The 17,068-nt window shown below is 34.3% G+C and overlaps 1 protein-coding gene across 1 annotated transcript; it reads left to right on the plus strand.

The window, feature by feature from the left end:
* The first annotated feature begins 615 nt into the window (after nt 1–615).
* LOC135207836 (thiol S-methyltransferase TMT1A-like) lies at nt 616–6,681 on the plus strand. The gene is made up of 5 exons (XM_064239693.1): nt 616–960; nt 2,561–2,721; nt 3,552–3,686; nt 3,895–4,013; nt 5,735–6,681. The coding sequence occupies exons 1-5, from the start codon at nt 761–763 to the stop codon at nt 5,996–5,998; spliced, it is 879 nt and encodes a 292-aa protein (XP_064095763.1). The 5' UTR covers nt 616–760; the 3' UTR covers nt 5,999–6,681.
* The last annotated feature ends 10,387 nt before the right edge of the window (nt 6,682–17,068 follow it).

The following is a 17,068-nucleotide window of genomic DNA, read 5'->3' on the forward strand; positions in this document are numbered from 1 at the left end:
TAACTGGAGAACCAATAAATAGAATATCTAGACAACTAGATAACTAAAGAACCGATAGCTAGAATAAATACCTAGATAGTAACTAGATAACTTGAAGAACCATCTTCATCTATCAAGATGCTGAACGGTCTAAAGGTGACAGAACTTACTAATACTACAGTTGCTATGAATATTGCCTTAAGAATATCTTGGCATTGCTCATTACCATCGGTGGCATTGCTGCCACAATTGACGGAATCAAAATGATTAAAACGTCAGCCGTTATTGAGTCAATCACGAAAATTAACGTCAATTCCGGCGTTGTATTCTGACGCAGTAATAAACTGCGTTTAACGGAATCTCTTTGTTTACAAAAAGCTGTTCGTAAACGAGCTCAAATAAATCGTAATTTAGACACGGTGATGTGGTTCTAACTGCACGAATGCATTGCTAAAACTTTAATTAATGCATTTGGAGCGTCGGGACTGACGCATAACCTCTTAAAAACAACGAAGACGACGTTTAAATAGTCGGACAAATCTCATGAATGTAAGGCGCAAGTGGTCTTCGGGGTGCCAGATGTATAATGTAGTTCCACATTCTGCCAACAGATGGAAGCACAACTTTGGCCCTCGCCAACTGACAACACGGCACTGTAGTAACGTCCCGAGTCTGCCAACGGTCGGTTAAAGACGTTACGGGTGTCAGGGAATTATAGAACGTTAGAATTACAAGCTAAAACCACAACAAAAAGCGTGATATAACAAGGTAAACATTTGCAATGGCTTCCTCCCCGAATGAAGACGCGGACATCGTACTAAGTGACGAAGTGGAGTCTCTCTTCGCCGAAGAAGAAGAAGAAGAAATTGGACAGAAATCTGTCACTTTGTTTTCGTGGTTACTTGATCATGCCAACACTTTCTTGTACGTGTTCTTGATCTACTGGATTATTAAGAAGATCGTTGTGGCCACTAAAGACAGGTATGTTTGTTTGTGATATGGGACTGGAAAATTTAGTTACAATTCTTTTTTTATTAAAATAAAATATTTTTAATCATTAAAACTATCAAGTTTTTATTTTATTTTATTAGAGTAAAATGACATTTTTATCATCAAAACTGTCAAGTTTATTATCAATATTAAAATGTATCTTTATCTTTAAATTATTTTTATTTAGATTAATTAAACTTCTTAATCGATTTTTTACTAATATTAAGATGGAATTATTTTTTTATAAGTATAAAATATTTGTATTGATATTACTATGTTTTTGATTAATACTAAAACAAGATATATTATTTTAATTTACACACACACACACACACACACACACACACACACACACACACACATATATATATATATATATATATATATATATATATATATATATATATATATATATATATATATATGAGAGAGAGAGAGAGAGAGAGAGAGAGAGAGAGAGAGAAAACAGGCAGGAACACCTGTCAAAACAACTACGTGACGAATGCTTACCTCTCTCTCTCTCTCTCTCTCTCTCTCTCTCTCTCAATGCTGTCTAAGCTTAGTTTATCTACTAAAGTTCCTTCTGTGACTATAGATTCTTCAATATAGTTGTATAGTTGCTATATAGATATTTCATCTATATAACTATACAATTGCCAGGTCTTGACAAAATGAATAAAAATGAATAATATAACTATAATTGATAATATTCACCAAAATTTGGCCCCACCCCCCCAAAAAAAGCTAACTCTCATGCGGGCGCGCATTTAGTGAGCTATTACACATACGAACAAACAAACACACACACGCACATACATACACAAACACCTGGCCAGGTCAGTTATGTTTACAAACGTATAAATTTTACAATTTAATGGCGCTAAATGTATTGACACAAACATAACTCGAAAGGATCAGAGAGAGAGAGAGAGAGAGAGAGAGAGAGAGAGAGAGGGAGAGGGGAGGGGTGGTTTAGACAACATTAATCTAGATCGTATCTTATCTTCAGGTATCCAAGATGAGACATTCTCTCTCTCTCTCTCTCTCTCTCTCTCTCTCTCTCTCTCTCTCTGTAAAAAAAAAGAATTCCCCAAAAAGAATTTATAAAAAAATAAAAAAGTGATAAAAAATTATCAAAATAAAGAAAAGTATTTTATTTATCGGAATAAAATTGAACAAAATGGTCATCACTCATTCTCTGACCTGTAACTTGCAGGTCATCATCATTCTCTGTAACCTGTAAATTACAGGTTACGGATCATTACTCATTCTTTGACCTGTAAGCCACAGGTCATCACTCATTTTCTGCATCACTCATTCTTTGACCTGTAAGTCACAGGTCATCACTCATTTTCTGCATCACTCATTCTTTGACCTGTAAGCCACAGGTCATCAACTTATTCTTTGACCTGTAAGCCACAGGTCATCAACTTATTCTTTGACCTGTAAGCCACAGGTCATCATTCATTTTCTGACCTGTAAATCACACGTCATCAATCAATCTTTGACCTGTCAATCACAGGTCATCAATCATTCCATGATCTGTCAATCACAGGTCATCACTCATTCTCTTTGACCTGTTAAATTACAGATGGTGTGCCTACGTCATGCATCTGTGTACCCGGGGAGTCTTCGTCGAATTGGACCTGGTGAAAAAGGCCTTCTTCGAAAGCCTGTCGAATGTTGTCTCCACCGACGCCGACCTGCGCAAGAAGAATGCCATCAGAATACTGGAGGTCGGACCTGGTACAGGTGAGTTAAGGGGACCTGTATCTGGATCTGGTACAAGCAGATAGCCACAGGTACTCGTACCAATCAGGATACTGGAGATCGGACCTGGTACAGGTGAGTAAAGGGTACCTGTGTCTGGACCTGGTACAAGCAGATAGCTACAAGGTACTTGTACCCATCAGGATACTGGAGATCGGACCTGTTACAGGTTAGTAAAGAGTACTGTGTCTTGACCTGGTACAAGCAGGTAGCTACAAGGTACTTGTACCCATCAGGATACTGGAGACCGGACCTGTTACAGGTGAGTGACGGGTACCTGTGTCTGGACCTGGTACAAGCAGGTAGCTACAGATACTCGTACCCATCAGGATACTGGAGATCGGACCTGTTACAGGTGAGTAAAGGGTACTGTGTCTTGACCTGGTACAAGCAGATAGCTACAAGGTACTTGTACCAATCAGGATACTGGAGATCGGACCTGGTACAGGTGAGAAAAGGGTAGGTACCTGTATCTGGACCTGGTACAGGCAGATAGCCACAGGTACTCGTACCAATCAGGATACTGGAGATCAGACCTGGTACAGGTGAATAAAGGGGACCTGTATCTGGACCTGGTACAAGCAGCAGGTACAGGTAGGTAGGTACAGGTACTTGTACCTGAGGGTGAGAGCTGCAACAGGCCATCTTGGTCTATATTCCAACCATATAAGTCAAAATCATCTATCTCTTAAAATATATACTTACAGCCATAAATATCCACAGATGATATTACGAACAAGCAAATAGATTAAAAAAATTGGCTCACACTTAAATACCTTCTCAATCTCAAACCAAAAACCCTTAATTTCCAGGTGTCAACTTCGCCTTCTACCCCGAGGGCTGTCATCTGGTCGTGGTCGACCCAAATCCTCACTACAAAGATTATTATTACTCAAACATCAAGAAATTCTCTCACATCCACCCTCAGGAGTTCCACATTGCCACAGGTAAATTGCATAGCATGACAGGTAGAGAAGAGATTATTATTATTATTATTATTATTATTATTATTATTATTATTATTATTATTATTATTATTATATATTCGGAAGATGCATCCTAATCATATGGACGAGACTACATGGGCTCATTGCTTTGAAATTCACACAGTTATCATCCTCTTCTTTCTAATTCTTAAACACGATCCATCGACAGGCGAGGACATGAGCGTGGTACCGGACAACTCGGTAGATGTAGTGGTTATGACGCTCGTGCTGTGTACGGCGAGGGACGTCGACAAAATCCTGAGCGAGGTGAAGCGTGTACTAGCTCCTGTGAGTATGCATACACATTTTTTGGGGGTATTTTGGTGCCATGCAGTAGTATAGTCACGTATAGTTATGTGTATGTATGTATATATGTATACATATGCATATATACTCTGTGTATACCAAACTTGGACACATTTATACTAAGATCCCTCTCTTATCACAAATTGATTTTACAGATAAAACAAAACTACTCCAAATTTTCCTAATCAGTGGCACTCCTATCTTCACTCTGAATTCTCGCGGTGTCATAACCGGGTTACTGTTTCTAAGATGAAATATCATGATGAGACGGATGGCAGGTTTTGGGAATTATTGGTCCAACCCCTACCCCTTACCCCCCCTCTCTCTCTCTCTCTCTATCACACACAAGCAGGTTACAAAGTTCAAAGATTACATAATGCAACCCGTGAATGACCATGATTTGAATGTGTACGTTCGCCCGGGTCCTGTTCACATGTTGTCACGTCACGTCTGTATATGTTTTATGTCACGTATATATAACGTCATATAAATTCTCTCTCTCTCTCTCTCTCTCTCTCTCTCTCTCTCTCTCTCTCTCTCTCTCTGATGGCACCCTTGCAATACTTCATTATATACGAAGTGCTCTGTCAGTAAACTCAAGAGTTTTAAAATCTCGTTTGACATAAATTCGTACCATTCTATTTCTTGATTAAATGTTCTAAAGACAATCAAATTTGTCTGTTCAAAAAGACACACGTCCTTTGTACATGCACAGCATTAACCTACGCAGGTAGTTAGTAATGATGATATGTAAATAAGTCAAACACAGGTGAGTTAAGTATCCATTTACATAAGGCAGTAATTAAATCTAAACTTATTACTCGTATTTATGTATTTGGTGTATAATTCCATTAATTTATGCATGTATGTGTACAGTCAGCCCTCGAAGTTTCAAACCCTCTTTTATGTATACAGAGCAGTCGACTCTCATATGTGGGATTATCTTGTCATATTATTCCAGGGAGGCCAATTCTTCAATTCTCATTGCCCAACCTCTCTCTCAGTTCTTTCCAGGACTCCTCATTGTCCAACCTGTCTCATTTCATTTCAGGACTTCTCAATTATCAACCTCTCTCATTTCATTCCAGGACTCCTCATTGATCAACCTCTCTCTCATGTCATTCCAGGATATCTCAGTTAACAACCTCTCTCATTTCATTCTTGGACTCCTCATTGACAAACCTCTCTCATTTCATTCCAGGATATTTCATTGACCAACCTCTCTCTCATTATCAACCTCTCTCATTTCATTCCAGGATTCCTCACTGACCAACCTCTCTCTCATTTCATTCTAGGACTCCTCATTGACAAACCTCTCTCCTTTCATTCCAGGACTCCCCATTGTCCAACCTTTCTCGTTTCATTCCAGGACTCCTCATTGACAAACCTCTCTCCTTTTATTCCAGGACTCCCCATTGTCCAACCTTTCTCGTTTCATTCCAGGACTCCTCATTGACAAACCTCTCTCCTTTTATTCCAGGACTCCCCATTGTCCAACCTTTTCGTTTCATTCCAGGACTCCTCATTGACAAACCTCTCTCATTTCCTTCCAAGACTCCTCACTGACCAACCTCTATTCTTTCATTCCAGGACTCCTCATTGAGAAACCTTTCTCATTTCATTCCAGGATATTTCATTGACCAACCTTTCTCGTTTCATTCCAGGACTCCCCACTGACCAAATTCTCTCTGCTTTCATTCCAGGGAGGCAAATTCTACTTCATGGAACACATCACAGAATTCGACCTCGAGAACCACTCCTTCAGGAGGAAACTTCAGCACATCTTCACCCACTACATACCCATTTGGCCTTTTGTCTTCGACGGGTGCCAGCTAGACCGTGACCCTCTGCCCAACATCGAGAGGGCCGGGTTCTCAAAGGTCGATGCCCAACGCTACTACGCACCGGTGCCCCATGTTGTCTTCGACCCGGAGAGGCCTAATCTGAAGGGCGTTGCGACTAAGTGATGAGATTCAATACTGCGATGCCAAGAGGGTGATTTAAAGGGTGTTGTGACCAAGTAATGAGAAACAGTACTGTATTTCCAACAGAGGCATATTTCAGGGGCGTTGCGACCAAGTAACGAGAAACAATAATGTAATACAGAGGCAAATTTGAAGGGCGCTGCGACAAAGTAATGAGAATCAATACAATATTTCCAATAGAGGCATATTCTAGGGCTGTCGCAACTCAGCAATGAGAATAATACTGCGATACTAACAGAGGCAAATTTGCAATGAAAAACAATACTGTATTTCCAAAAGAGGCTAAATTTGAAGGGTGTTACAACGCCTTAATTAGAACCAATACTGTATTTCCAATAGAAGTCCAAGTTGAAGGTGTTGCAACTGAATAATGAGAATGAGAACCAATACTGTATTTCCAACAGAGGTCAACTTTGAAGGGCTGTGCAAAAAATGAATGAGAACCAATACCACAACACCAACAAGACGAACTACTGCAACCAATGGCACAAAAGCTTTAGGATATTGTTATCAAGCTCTCTTGGGGGTGAATTATATTTATATTCTTTAGATTGAATGGCGACTTGGGGCCAATTTAAGATGGGAACTCAATTGTTCTCTTCTTTTTTGTACATTTCAGTATTTTTCTAAGCCAATAAAAGACCCTTTAGTTAAATTACACAAAACTGTCTTTTTCCTGACATTTGATTTCCAAGAAAAAAATATAATAGAATTTTATTCTTAGGAAGTAATTACTACAAAAATAATTTTATGTACACAAAAATAGAATAAATATAAAATATTTTTCATCTCATGAAGTACCACCAGAAAATTATTTTATGCACACAAAAAGGGAAGATGATATATATATATATCTATATATATTATATATATATATATGTATATCGTTTTATTCTTACAGATTCACCAAAAAAATTATTATTTTCAGACACAAAAAAGCTGACATTTCATCATTTATGAAAATATTGGTCCAAATAAGTATTCGAGATAATAAGTGAATTATTATTAAGTAGAAGTGTAAAGTGCAACTTACAAAATTTCTCGATAAAAGATACTTTTCGTTTCATTGTAACACTTACCAGTTGTCTTCTGGGCTCATCTGAAAATAAAAAAAATATATAAAAATTAGATTCTCGTGATATTTTGCAAACAAACTAAATAGGTAGATAGACGAATAAAAAATAATTAAGGAAATAAGTAGGAAAGTAAATAAATAGATACATTAATTAATGAATGAAAATGTAATTTATATATATATTTTTTAAAAAAATAGGTTACAATAGAATTAAAAAATTTTTCTCATCATTTTTATTTTATGACCCCCAACCTCTGGTGACCCAAACATCATACATCCATAATATAATTTCCAATCCAAAAAATAAACATAAACAATAGATATATCGAGAATCCATTTCCAAAAAGAAACATTATTGAGAAATCATCAATGAAAGCAGAAATTCAAATTAAAGAAATAAATGTATCCTGAATGCATTTCCAAAAATAGATATATTGACAAAATATCAATGAATTGGAATGTTAAAGCTGATTTATTTTGATTCTTCTTAGAGATTAAAAGAGAAAATTGCTAAGGACATCCTGCTGGGTAGAAGCAGAGAATCCCTAGGGCCATCTTGCAGGGTAGAAGCAGAGAATCCCTAGGGCCATATTGCAGGGTAGAAGAAGAAGCATTGATTGAAGAATCCCATAGGGCCATATTGCAGGGTAGAAGCAGAGAATCCCTAGGGCCATATTGCAGGGTAGAAGCAGAGAATCCCTAGGGCCATATTGCAGGGTAGAAGCAGAGAATCCCTAGGGCCATCTTGCAGGGTAGAAGCAGGATCCCTAGGGCCATCTGCCAGGGTTAGAAGCAGGAGAATCCCTAGGGCCATCGTGCAGGGTAGAAGCAGAGAATCCTAGGGCCATCTTTCAGGGGTAGAAGCAGAGAATTCCTAGGAGCCATCGCGCAGGGTTAAGAAGCAGAGAATCCTAGGGCCATATTTGCAGGTAGAAGCAGAGAATCCCTAGGGACATCTTGCAGGGTAGAAGCAGGGAATTCTTAGGGACATCCTGCAGGGGAAGGCCCTTGGTAGGCGTTGCAGACGACGCCCTTTAAGTTCCTCTCGCTCTCGGAGCTAAGGCTTGACGTATACACCTGCGTTAGGAGAATCAATTGATTGGTTGAGAGACGGATTGGCGTTCTATCTGGCGTCGCAATTACTTAGGGTTATCGATGCTAAAGATTTTTTTTTTAAATAAATTATTCGGCAAAGGCAATAAACAGAAGGGTTTTTGTAATTAGTCTAAAATGCAAAAAAAAAGAAAAAGAAAAAAGAATTCTTACTCAGTTTCCAAAATTAAAATGGCACATGACAAAAAATTAAGCAAAATAAATTTAACAATAAAAAAATCAACCAATCACGAAATGAAAACTACAATAGATCAACTAATCAAAAACTGAACATGAGGAAAATTTTTCCAATCAAAAAAGAATATTAAACATTACAAAAAATCAACCACTCCAAAATAAAATAGTAAACATTACAGAAAATCAAAACATCTAAAATGAAATTTTAAGCATTAAAAAAAATCAGCCACTCAGAAATAGAATATTAAGCATTAAAAAATCAACCAAGCCAAAATAAAATTTAAAACATTACAAAAAATCAACCAATACAATATGTAACATTAAACATTACAAAAAATTTCAACCAATAAAAAATGAAACATTCAACATTGCAAAAAGTTTAACCAATGAAAAAATGAAACACTACAATAAATCAACCAATAAAAAATGAAACATTACAATAAATCAACCAATAAAAAATGAAACATGACAAAAATTCAACCAATAAAAAAATGAAACATTACAAAAAATCAACCAATAAAATAAATCACACATTACAAAAAACCAACCAATAAAAAAATGAAACATTACAAAAAACCAACCAATACAAATGAGAAACATTACAAGAAAATCAGCCGAACAAAAAGCGAAACATTAAGCATTACGTAAAAAAGTTCAACCAATCAAAAATCAAACATTTAGAAAAATTAAAATTAAAACAAAAATAAAATACAAATGAGGAACATTACATGGAATCAACCAATCAAAAACAAAACATTAGGCATTACATAAAAAAGTTCAACCTAACAAAAATCAAACATCTAAAAAAAATCAAAATTAAGATAGAAAATAAATGAATAAAAAAGAACTTACGTCATCGATTAGAATCCAGGGCACGTAATTGAGGGGCGGAAGCAATGCCGATTGTTTAATGCCAACTTCGTGCAGTAGTCTATCACCCTCGTGGGACTGAACGCAGGATTCTAAGGCGGTGTAGTCGACTCCGAGGCGATCTGCGCACTGGGGAAGGACCCAATAATAATAATAATAATAATAATAATAATAATAATAATAATCCAAATTATTCCCGATAATTTATTAAGAGGTATAATTCCAGATAATCGAAAAAAAATAATCCCCAAAGCAAAAAACCTGCCATCAGGCCCGCGTATAATAATCAAGATAATAGATAATTCAAGATAATCGAAATAATCCAAAAAAATAATAATAAAAAATAATCCCTCAAAAAAGATAATATTCTTACAGTGGGTCCTGTCCCTCAACCCCGCTTTCGTAATAAAGATGATTCAAGATAATCGAAATAATTGAAAATAATAATCCAAAAAATAATCCCTAAAAAAACGCTTACAGTGGGTCCTGTTCCTCAAATTAATAAAGATAATTCATGATAATCGAAATAATCCCTAAAAAAATAAATCAAGAAAATTTATTATAATCGAAATAATCCCAAAATATAATGAAAACAAATAATCCCTCAGAAAGAAAGAAATTTTTCTTACAGTGGGTTCTGCCCCAACCCCGCCTAATTAATAAAGATAATTCAACATAATCGAAATAATCGGAAAAAAATAATCCAAATAAATAATCCTTCAAAAAAAAATTTTTTTCTTACAGTGGTTCGTGCCTCCAACCTCGCGTATAATAATCAAGAGAATTCATGATAATAATAATAATAATAATAATAATAATAATAATAATAATAATAATAATAAATAATAATAAATGCTTACAGTGGGTCCTGCCGCTAGGCCAGTGGACTCGTCCATGACGCAGTGGGAGAAGTCCACGACGTCATCTTCGTCAGGTAGGTACTTCCGGGCGCAGGTGAGGAGCTTGTTACCCTGGCACTCCCAGGCCCGTGTTGGCACTGGCACCGGAAGTCGTCGATTTGGCCCGTCTCCGTGGGGGTTTCCTGCGTGTTTTTTTTCGAGAGAGAGGGAGGTGAGATGGTGTATTAGATTTGTAGAGAGAGAGAGAGAGAGAGAGATGATGCCAAAAAAGAGATAAAAAACTCACCCTAGCCTTTCCATAGGCGTTCAGATCGACCTCCATAATCTCGGACAGGATCCGCCAAGTGGGGTAGAGCTGGTTGACGAAAAAGCTCCTGCTAGTGGGGCAGAGGCTCTCGTAGTAGACTGTGACCTTTACCCTGGGGGATGGTGGCCCCGTGGTGTTCGCCTGGGGAAGGAACCCTTGGGTGTTTTTTTATTTTTTATTTAATTTTTAAAAATATATATAATTTTTTGGGGGGAGGCTAGGGTCGAAAAGGGACGAGATTGGCAGTGTAAAGTCGGGGGGTGTGGGTTTTTCGCCAGTGCAATTTTATTTTTTAGGTGTGTGGTTTTCTTTTTGGAAATGGATTTCTTTTAAATGGTTTATTTTAGGAAGGGAGTTTTTTTGTGTGAGGCTTTTTGTGTGGGAAGAGAACCTTTTCTTTTTGTGGGAAGTAAGTTTTTAATGTTGTTGGGGAAGTTTTTTTTTTAGTGGGAAGGAAGTTTTTTTGTGTGGGAAAGAATGTTTTTTGCGTGGGAAAGAATGTTTTTTTTCGTGTGGGAAAGAATTTTTTGTGTGGGAAAGAATGTTTTTTCGGGTGGGAAAGAATATTTTTTGTGTGAGAAAGAATTTTTTGCGTGGAAAAAGAATGTTTTTATGTGTGGGAACGAATTTTTGTGTGTGGGAAAGAATGTTTTTTTGTGAGAAAAGTTTTTTTTGTATGGGAAAGAATGTTTTTATGTGGGAAAGAATGTTTTTTTTGTGGGAAGCAAGCGATGGAAAGAATGTTTTTATGTGTGGGAGAGAATTTGTGTGTGGGAAAGAATGTTTTTTGTGAGAAAGAAAGTTTTTTGTGTGGAAAAGAATGTTTTTTGCTTGGAAAAGAATGTTTTTATGTGTGGGAAAGAATTTTTGTGTGGGAAAGAATGTTTTTTGTAGGAATTTTTTTTGTCGGTGGGAAAGAATGTTTTTTTTGCGTGGGAAAGAATGTTTTGTGTGGGAAAGAATATTTGTGTGTGGGAAAGAATGTTTTTTTTTTCGTGGGAAAGAATGTTTTGTGTGGGAAAGAATATTTGTGTGTGGGAAAGAATGTTGTTTTTGTGGGAAAGAAAGTTTTTTGTGTGGGAAATAATGTTTTATTGCGTGGGAAAGAATATTTTTATGTGTGGGAAAGAATGTTTTTATGTGTGGGGAAGAATTTTTGTGTGGGAAAGAATGTTTTTTGTAGGAAATTTTTTTGTCGGTGGGAAAGAATGTTTTTGTGTGGGAAAGAATATTTGTGTGTGGGAAAGAATGTTGTTTTTGTGGGAAATAAAGTTTTTTGTGCGGGAAATAATGTTTTATTGCGTGGGAAAGAATGTTTTGTGTGTGGGAACGAATGTTTTTGTGTGGGAAAGAATGTTTTTTTTTGTTTGGAAAAGATTGTTTTTTGCGTGGGAAAGAATGTTTTTTCGTGTGGGAAAGAAGTTTTTTTTTGTGTGGGAAAAATGTTTTTTTTTTTTTTGGCGTGGAAAGAATTTTTTTTTTGTGCGGGAATGTTTTTTTTTTTTTTTTGTGTGTGGGAAGAATTTTGGCATGTGGGAAATAATGTTTTTTTTTTTTTGCGTGGGAAAGAATGCTTTTTGGTGGAAGAATGTTTATTGTTTTTGTTTGGGAAAGAAATGTTTTTTGCGTGGGATAGGTTTTTTTTAAATTCGTGTGGGAAAGAAAGTTTTTTGTGTGTGGGAAAGAATGGTTTTTTGTGGGAAAGAATTTTGCGTGGGAAAGTATTTTTATGTGTGGGAAAGAATGTTTTTGTGTGGGAAAGAATGTTTTTTGTTTGTTTGGAAAAGATTATTTTTTGCGTGGGAGGGAAAGAATGTTTTTTTCGTGTTCCCAAAGTTAAGTTTTTTTTTTTTTGTGTGGGAAAGAATTTTGTGTGTGGGAAAAAATGTTTTTTGTGTGTGGGAAAGAAAGTTTGCGTGGGAAAGAATGTTTGTTTTTCGTGTGGGAAAGAAGTTTTTTTTTGTGTGGGAAAGAATGTTTTTTTGTGGGGGAAGAATTTTTGCGTGGGAAAGAATATTTGTGTGTGTGTTGGAAGGTTTTTATCTGTGATATGTGTGGGAAGGAAGTTCATAATTTTTTTGTATGGAAAGGAGTTTATTTTTTCTGTTTTAAGAAGGAAGTATTTTCCCTCATATAATAGTGTAATATATATAATATATATATATTATATATATATATATATATATATATTATATATATATATATACATAATATATATATATATGACTATAGATAACTTTATACCAACATCCATAAAAAAAACAATTAAACTATCCCTTCATAAAAACACACACACACAAACAAATGTTTGATTTAATTTCAAACAACAACTAACCAACAAATCCCACACCATGACAACAGAACAGGAAAAAAAGCTTCGTAAATTCTTTACCACGATTAGTACCCATAAAATAAAAATAACCTATGAATCATTATTTAAAGGACAGTTTTTTATTTATTTTTATTTTATTTTAATGCTGTATTTGTATATAATATATATATATATAGTTGCTTCCCTGATCTTATATAATCCGATTTTCTCTTGTCATTATTCTCTCTCTCTCTCTCTCTCTCTCTCTCTCTCTCTCTCCACACAAGGACGCCGTGTTCCACGTCACAAGCAACTGGTTGGCGGGTTCGGGCGAGCACTAGACTCAATTGTCTCTCTCACTCTCTCTCTCCCTCCATGGATACAGCTCCAAGAGAACACGCCTGACCCTCCCCCTTCCCCCATACCTTCCCTCACTCCCTCCCTCCCTTTACGGACATAGAGAGAGAGAGAGAGAGAGAGAGAGAGAGAGAGAGAGAGAGGAACGTCAGTAAGTCTGGCTCCCCCACAGAATGACGGAATTAACAGACTATTTTCCTCCTTCCTCCTCCTCCTTCAGGTGATCCGATCGGTCATTGGGGTCGCTGGAGGAGGAGGGGGAGGTGGTGGAGGGAGGGGGAGAGGGAGGGACGTGAAAGGAGGAAAACGCGAAAATAAATTCCTTAAAAAAAAAGGCGCCAAAAAAGGGATCACTCTATTGGAAGGTTTCGTGGAACGGAGGCGAGCGTCCGAGCGAGTGTCTTTTGTTTTGTTTTGGGTGATGATAGGCCTAGATAAGTTGAGGGGCTGTTTTGGACATATATTATGAGAGAGAGAGAGAGAGAGAGAGAGAAAGAGAGAGATGCTCTCTCTCTCTCTCTCTCTCTGTGGCTGTGTGTCGTAGGCTAAAAGGTACAACTAGGTGACTCAAGGCCTATGTTGCTAAAAAGAAATCCATCAATTATCTGGACATACGAAGGACACCCCCCACCCTCTCTCTCTCTCTCTCTCTCTCTCCTTTATTTTCACTGACATCTTATCTCTTCTTTCTGTATTTTCTGTCACCTTCTGTAACTGGACTTATGAAATTTAAAGAATTGAAATTATATAATTAAAATGAGACAAATGTGAAATCTGAAATAATAAAAGTAAAAAATTAAAATGATAACATTTGAAATGGTTAAATAAGAAAATAGAAAATCAAAATAATAATATTAGGAATAAAAATCGAATAATTAAGGACTGAAATCGAAAAGGAACTCGAATTAATGAATATAAAAATTTCAATTGAAAAATAAGAATTTCAATTGAAAAATAAAAATTTCAATTGAAAAATTAAAATTCAATTAAAAAGTACAAAGTTTTCAATTGAAAATAATTTCAATTGAAAAATTAAAATTCAATTAAAAAGTACAGTTTTCAATTGAAAATAATTTCAATTGAAAAATAAAATAATTTCAATTAAAAAATGAAAAATTTCAATTGAAAAATAAAAAAAATTAAATTTAAAAATAAAATTTCAGCTGAGAAATAAAAATTTCAATTGAAAAAAAATATTTCAATTGAAAATAAAAAAAATCAATTGAAAAAACGCAAAATTTCAACTAAAATATAAAACATTTCAATTGAAAAATAAAAATTTGAATTGAAAAATAAAAATTTAAATTGAAAAATAAAAAAAATTCAATTGAAAAATAAAATAATTTCAATTGAAAAAAAAAAATATCAATTGAAGATAAAAAAAATTATACTGAAAACTTAAAAAAAAAAATGAAAAACATGAAAACCTCAAATGAAAAATCTGAGAAATAAAAAAAGAAAATTGACTGAAAACATTTAATAAAAACCTCAAATATAAAAATCAACCTGTACAGGTACCAACATTAAAAACAGAAGCTAATGACCTTTTTCCAGTTGGTATTCCCAACAGGTAATTGGCACAGGTGTTCAACCCATGGCCCATACTAATTAGTTCACCTCACTTTACACCTGTACTTCATTAAACCGAACCCATTTGGAAACACTTGCCAAGCTACACCTCTGTTATACCTTACCTGGACGCGATGCTAACTGAGTATATAGGTATACAGTGATATGCATACGAGGTGTATTATTGTGTATTTAACATGCAGGTTTTAAAAATTTTTTTTTGCAGTGAGATCCAATATAAAATATTATATATATATATATATATATATATATATATATATATATATATATATATATCCTTTCATATCCTGTAACTGAAAATATAAAATTCAAAAGCTAAAATAGAAAAAATTTTCGTATGGAAAATATTTGAAAAGTTAATTGATAATGTATATATACGCTCACACACACACACACACACACACACACACACACACATATATATATATATATATATATATATATATATATAGTATGTATATATATATATATATATATATATATATATATATATATATATATATATATATATATAGGTATATATATATACACACACATATATACATACACATACAAACACATCAACACAAATCGACGTAGACCAATTTTTTTTCTCGTATTTATCAATACCGCTGACATCATATTGACGCAAAGGCGAATATATACGTATATATATATCCTTTCATTGGACGCGACGCCAGGGAAATAGGCGATTGCTACTAATCCTTATAAATCTCCCGTAAATGAGTTTTCATGAGATGCAAGCACAGACGGAGATTTGGGAGATTTCGCCTCCGGGAAAAAGGCAGATTATATATATTTTTGTGTGTAGAAACTAATGGGTGATTCGTCTGTTTGATTGAGAATTAATTAAACGAGTTGGTGAGACATAAATTCAAAAAATGTTTTGAATATATTCTGTAATGAAATAAAAAAAAAATATTTTGGATTTAATTTCAACATGAGTTATAAAATATTTTGAATTTTTTTTTGCTTAGATTTTCAAAAGTGTGTTGAATTTTTTGGGCATAAATATTCAAAAGTGTTTTGAATTGGCTACTGCATAAGAATTCAAAATTATTTTGAATAATTTGTGCAAAAAAATTTTAGAATAAAAAAAATTATTTCAGCTTAAGTTAAAACAAATTTTGGATTTTTTTTTGCATAAATATTCAAAAGCGTTTTGAATTTCTTTTGCATAATTATTCAAATTTGTTTTGAATATTTTGTGCAACAGAATAAAAAAAGTAATTTTGGATTTTATTTCAGCATACGAGTTAAATTTTGTTTTGAATTTTTTTTGCATAACTATTCAAAAGTGTTTCAAATTTTACATCAGCACAAGAATTCAAAATTGTTTTGAATACTTTTTACAATAGAGTAAAAAAATAATTTTGGATTTTTAGTTCAGCAGAAGAGTTAAAAATATTTTTGAATTTTTTTTGCATAAATATTCAAAAGTGTTTTGAATTTTAAATCAGCATAAGATTTCAAAATAGTTTTGAATACTTTCTGTAATAGGATACAAAAATAAATTTGGATTTTATTTCAGCATAAGAGCTAAAAAAATTGATTTTGAATTTTTTGCATAAATAATCAAAGATCTTTTGAATTGACTTTTGCATAAGAATTCAAAGCTGTTTTGAATTTAACGCATACTAATAACTCCTGTTGATATATATTAACATGCTCCTAATCTCTGTTAATATATTTTAACATAATCCTAGTATCTGTCAATATATTTTAACATACTCCTAGCGGCTGTTAATATATCTTAGCATTCCCCTAGCATGTTAATAGATTTTAACACAGTAATAGCGTCTGTTAATACATTTTAACACATTAATAGTCTGTTAATATATTTTAGCATACTTATAGTCTGTTAATATATTTCAACATATTCCTAGCGCCAGCTAATATATTTTAACACACTAATAGTGTCTCTTAATATATTTTAACATATTCCTAGCGTCTGTTAATATATTTTAACATACTAATAGTGTCTGTTAATATAGTTTAACATATTTCTAGTGTCTGTTAATATATTTCAACATACTCCTAGCTTCTGTTAATATATTTTAACATACTAATAGTGTCTGTTAATATATTTTAACATATTTCTAGTGTCTGTTAATATATTTTAACCTACTCCTAGCGTCTGTTAATATATTTCAACATACTATTAGAGCATGATATTAATTCTAATGCATACTAATTTAACATACTCCTAGCGTCTGTTAGTATATTTTAATACAGTAATAGCGCATGTCAATAGATTTTAACTCCCCAACAGCGTCTGTTGATTAATTCTATCGCACTAATAGCGTCTGTTAACAGATTTTAACGCACGAATAGCGTACGTTAATGCATTTCAACACAATTTTAACACGGTCGATTGTTTTTTTCAATGAAA

Source organism: Macrobrachium nipponense, chromosome 34 (assembly GCF_015104395.2).
Source record: "Macrobrachium nipponense isolate FS-2020 chromosome 34, ASM1510439v2, whole genome shotgun sequence".
Classification (NCBI taxonomy): Eukaryota; Metazoa; Arthropoda; class Malacostraca; order Decapoda; family Palaemonidae; genus Macrobrachium; species Macrobrachium nipponense.

Coding starts and splice junctions, on each gene's coding strand:
- LOC135207836 (XM_064239693.1), top strand. CDS start 761: ATGGCTTCCTCCCCGAATGAAGACGCGGACATCGTACTAAGTGACGAA. Junction 961..2,560: donor GTTGTGGCCACTAAAGACAG/GTATGTTTGTTT, acceptor GTTAAATTACAG/ATGGTGTGCCTACGTCATGC. Junction 3,687..3,894: donor GGAGTTCCACATTGCCACAG/GTAAATTGCATA, acceptor ATCCATCGACAG/GCGAGGACATGAGCGTGGTA.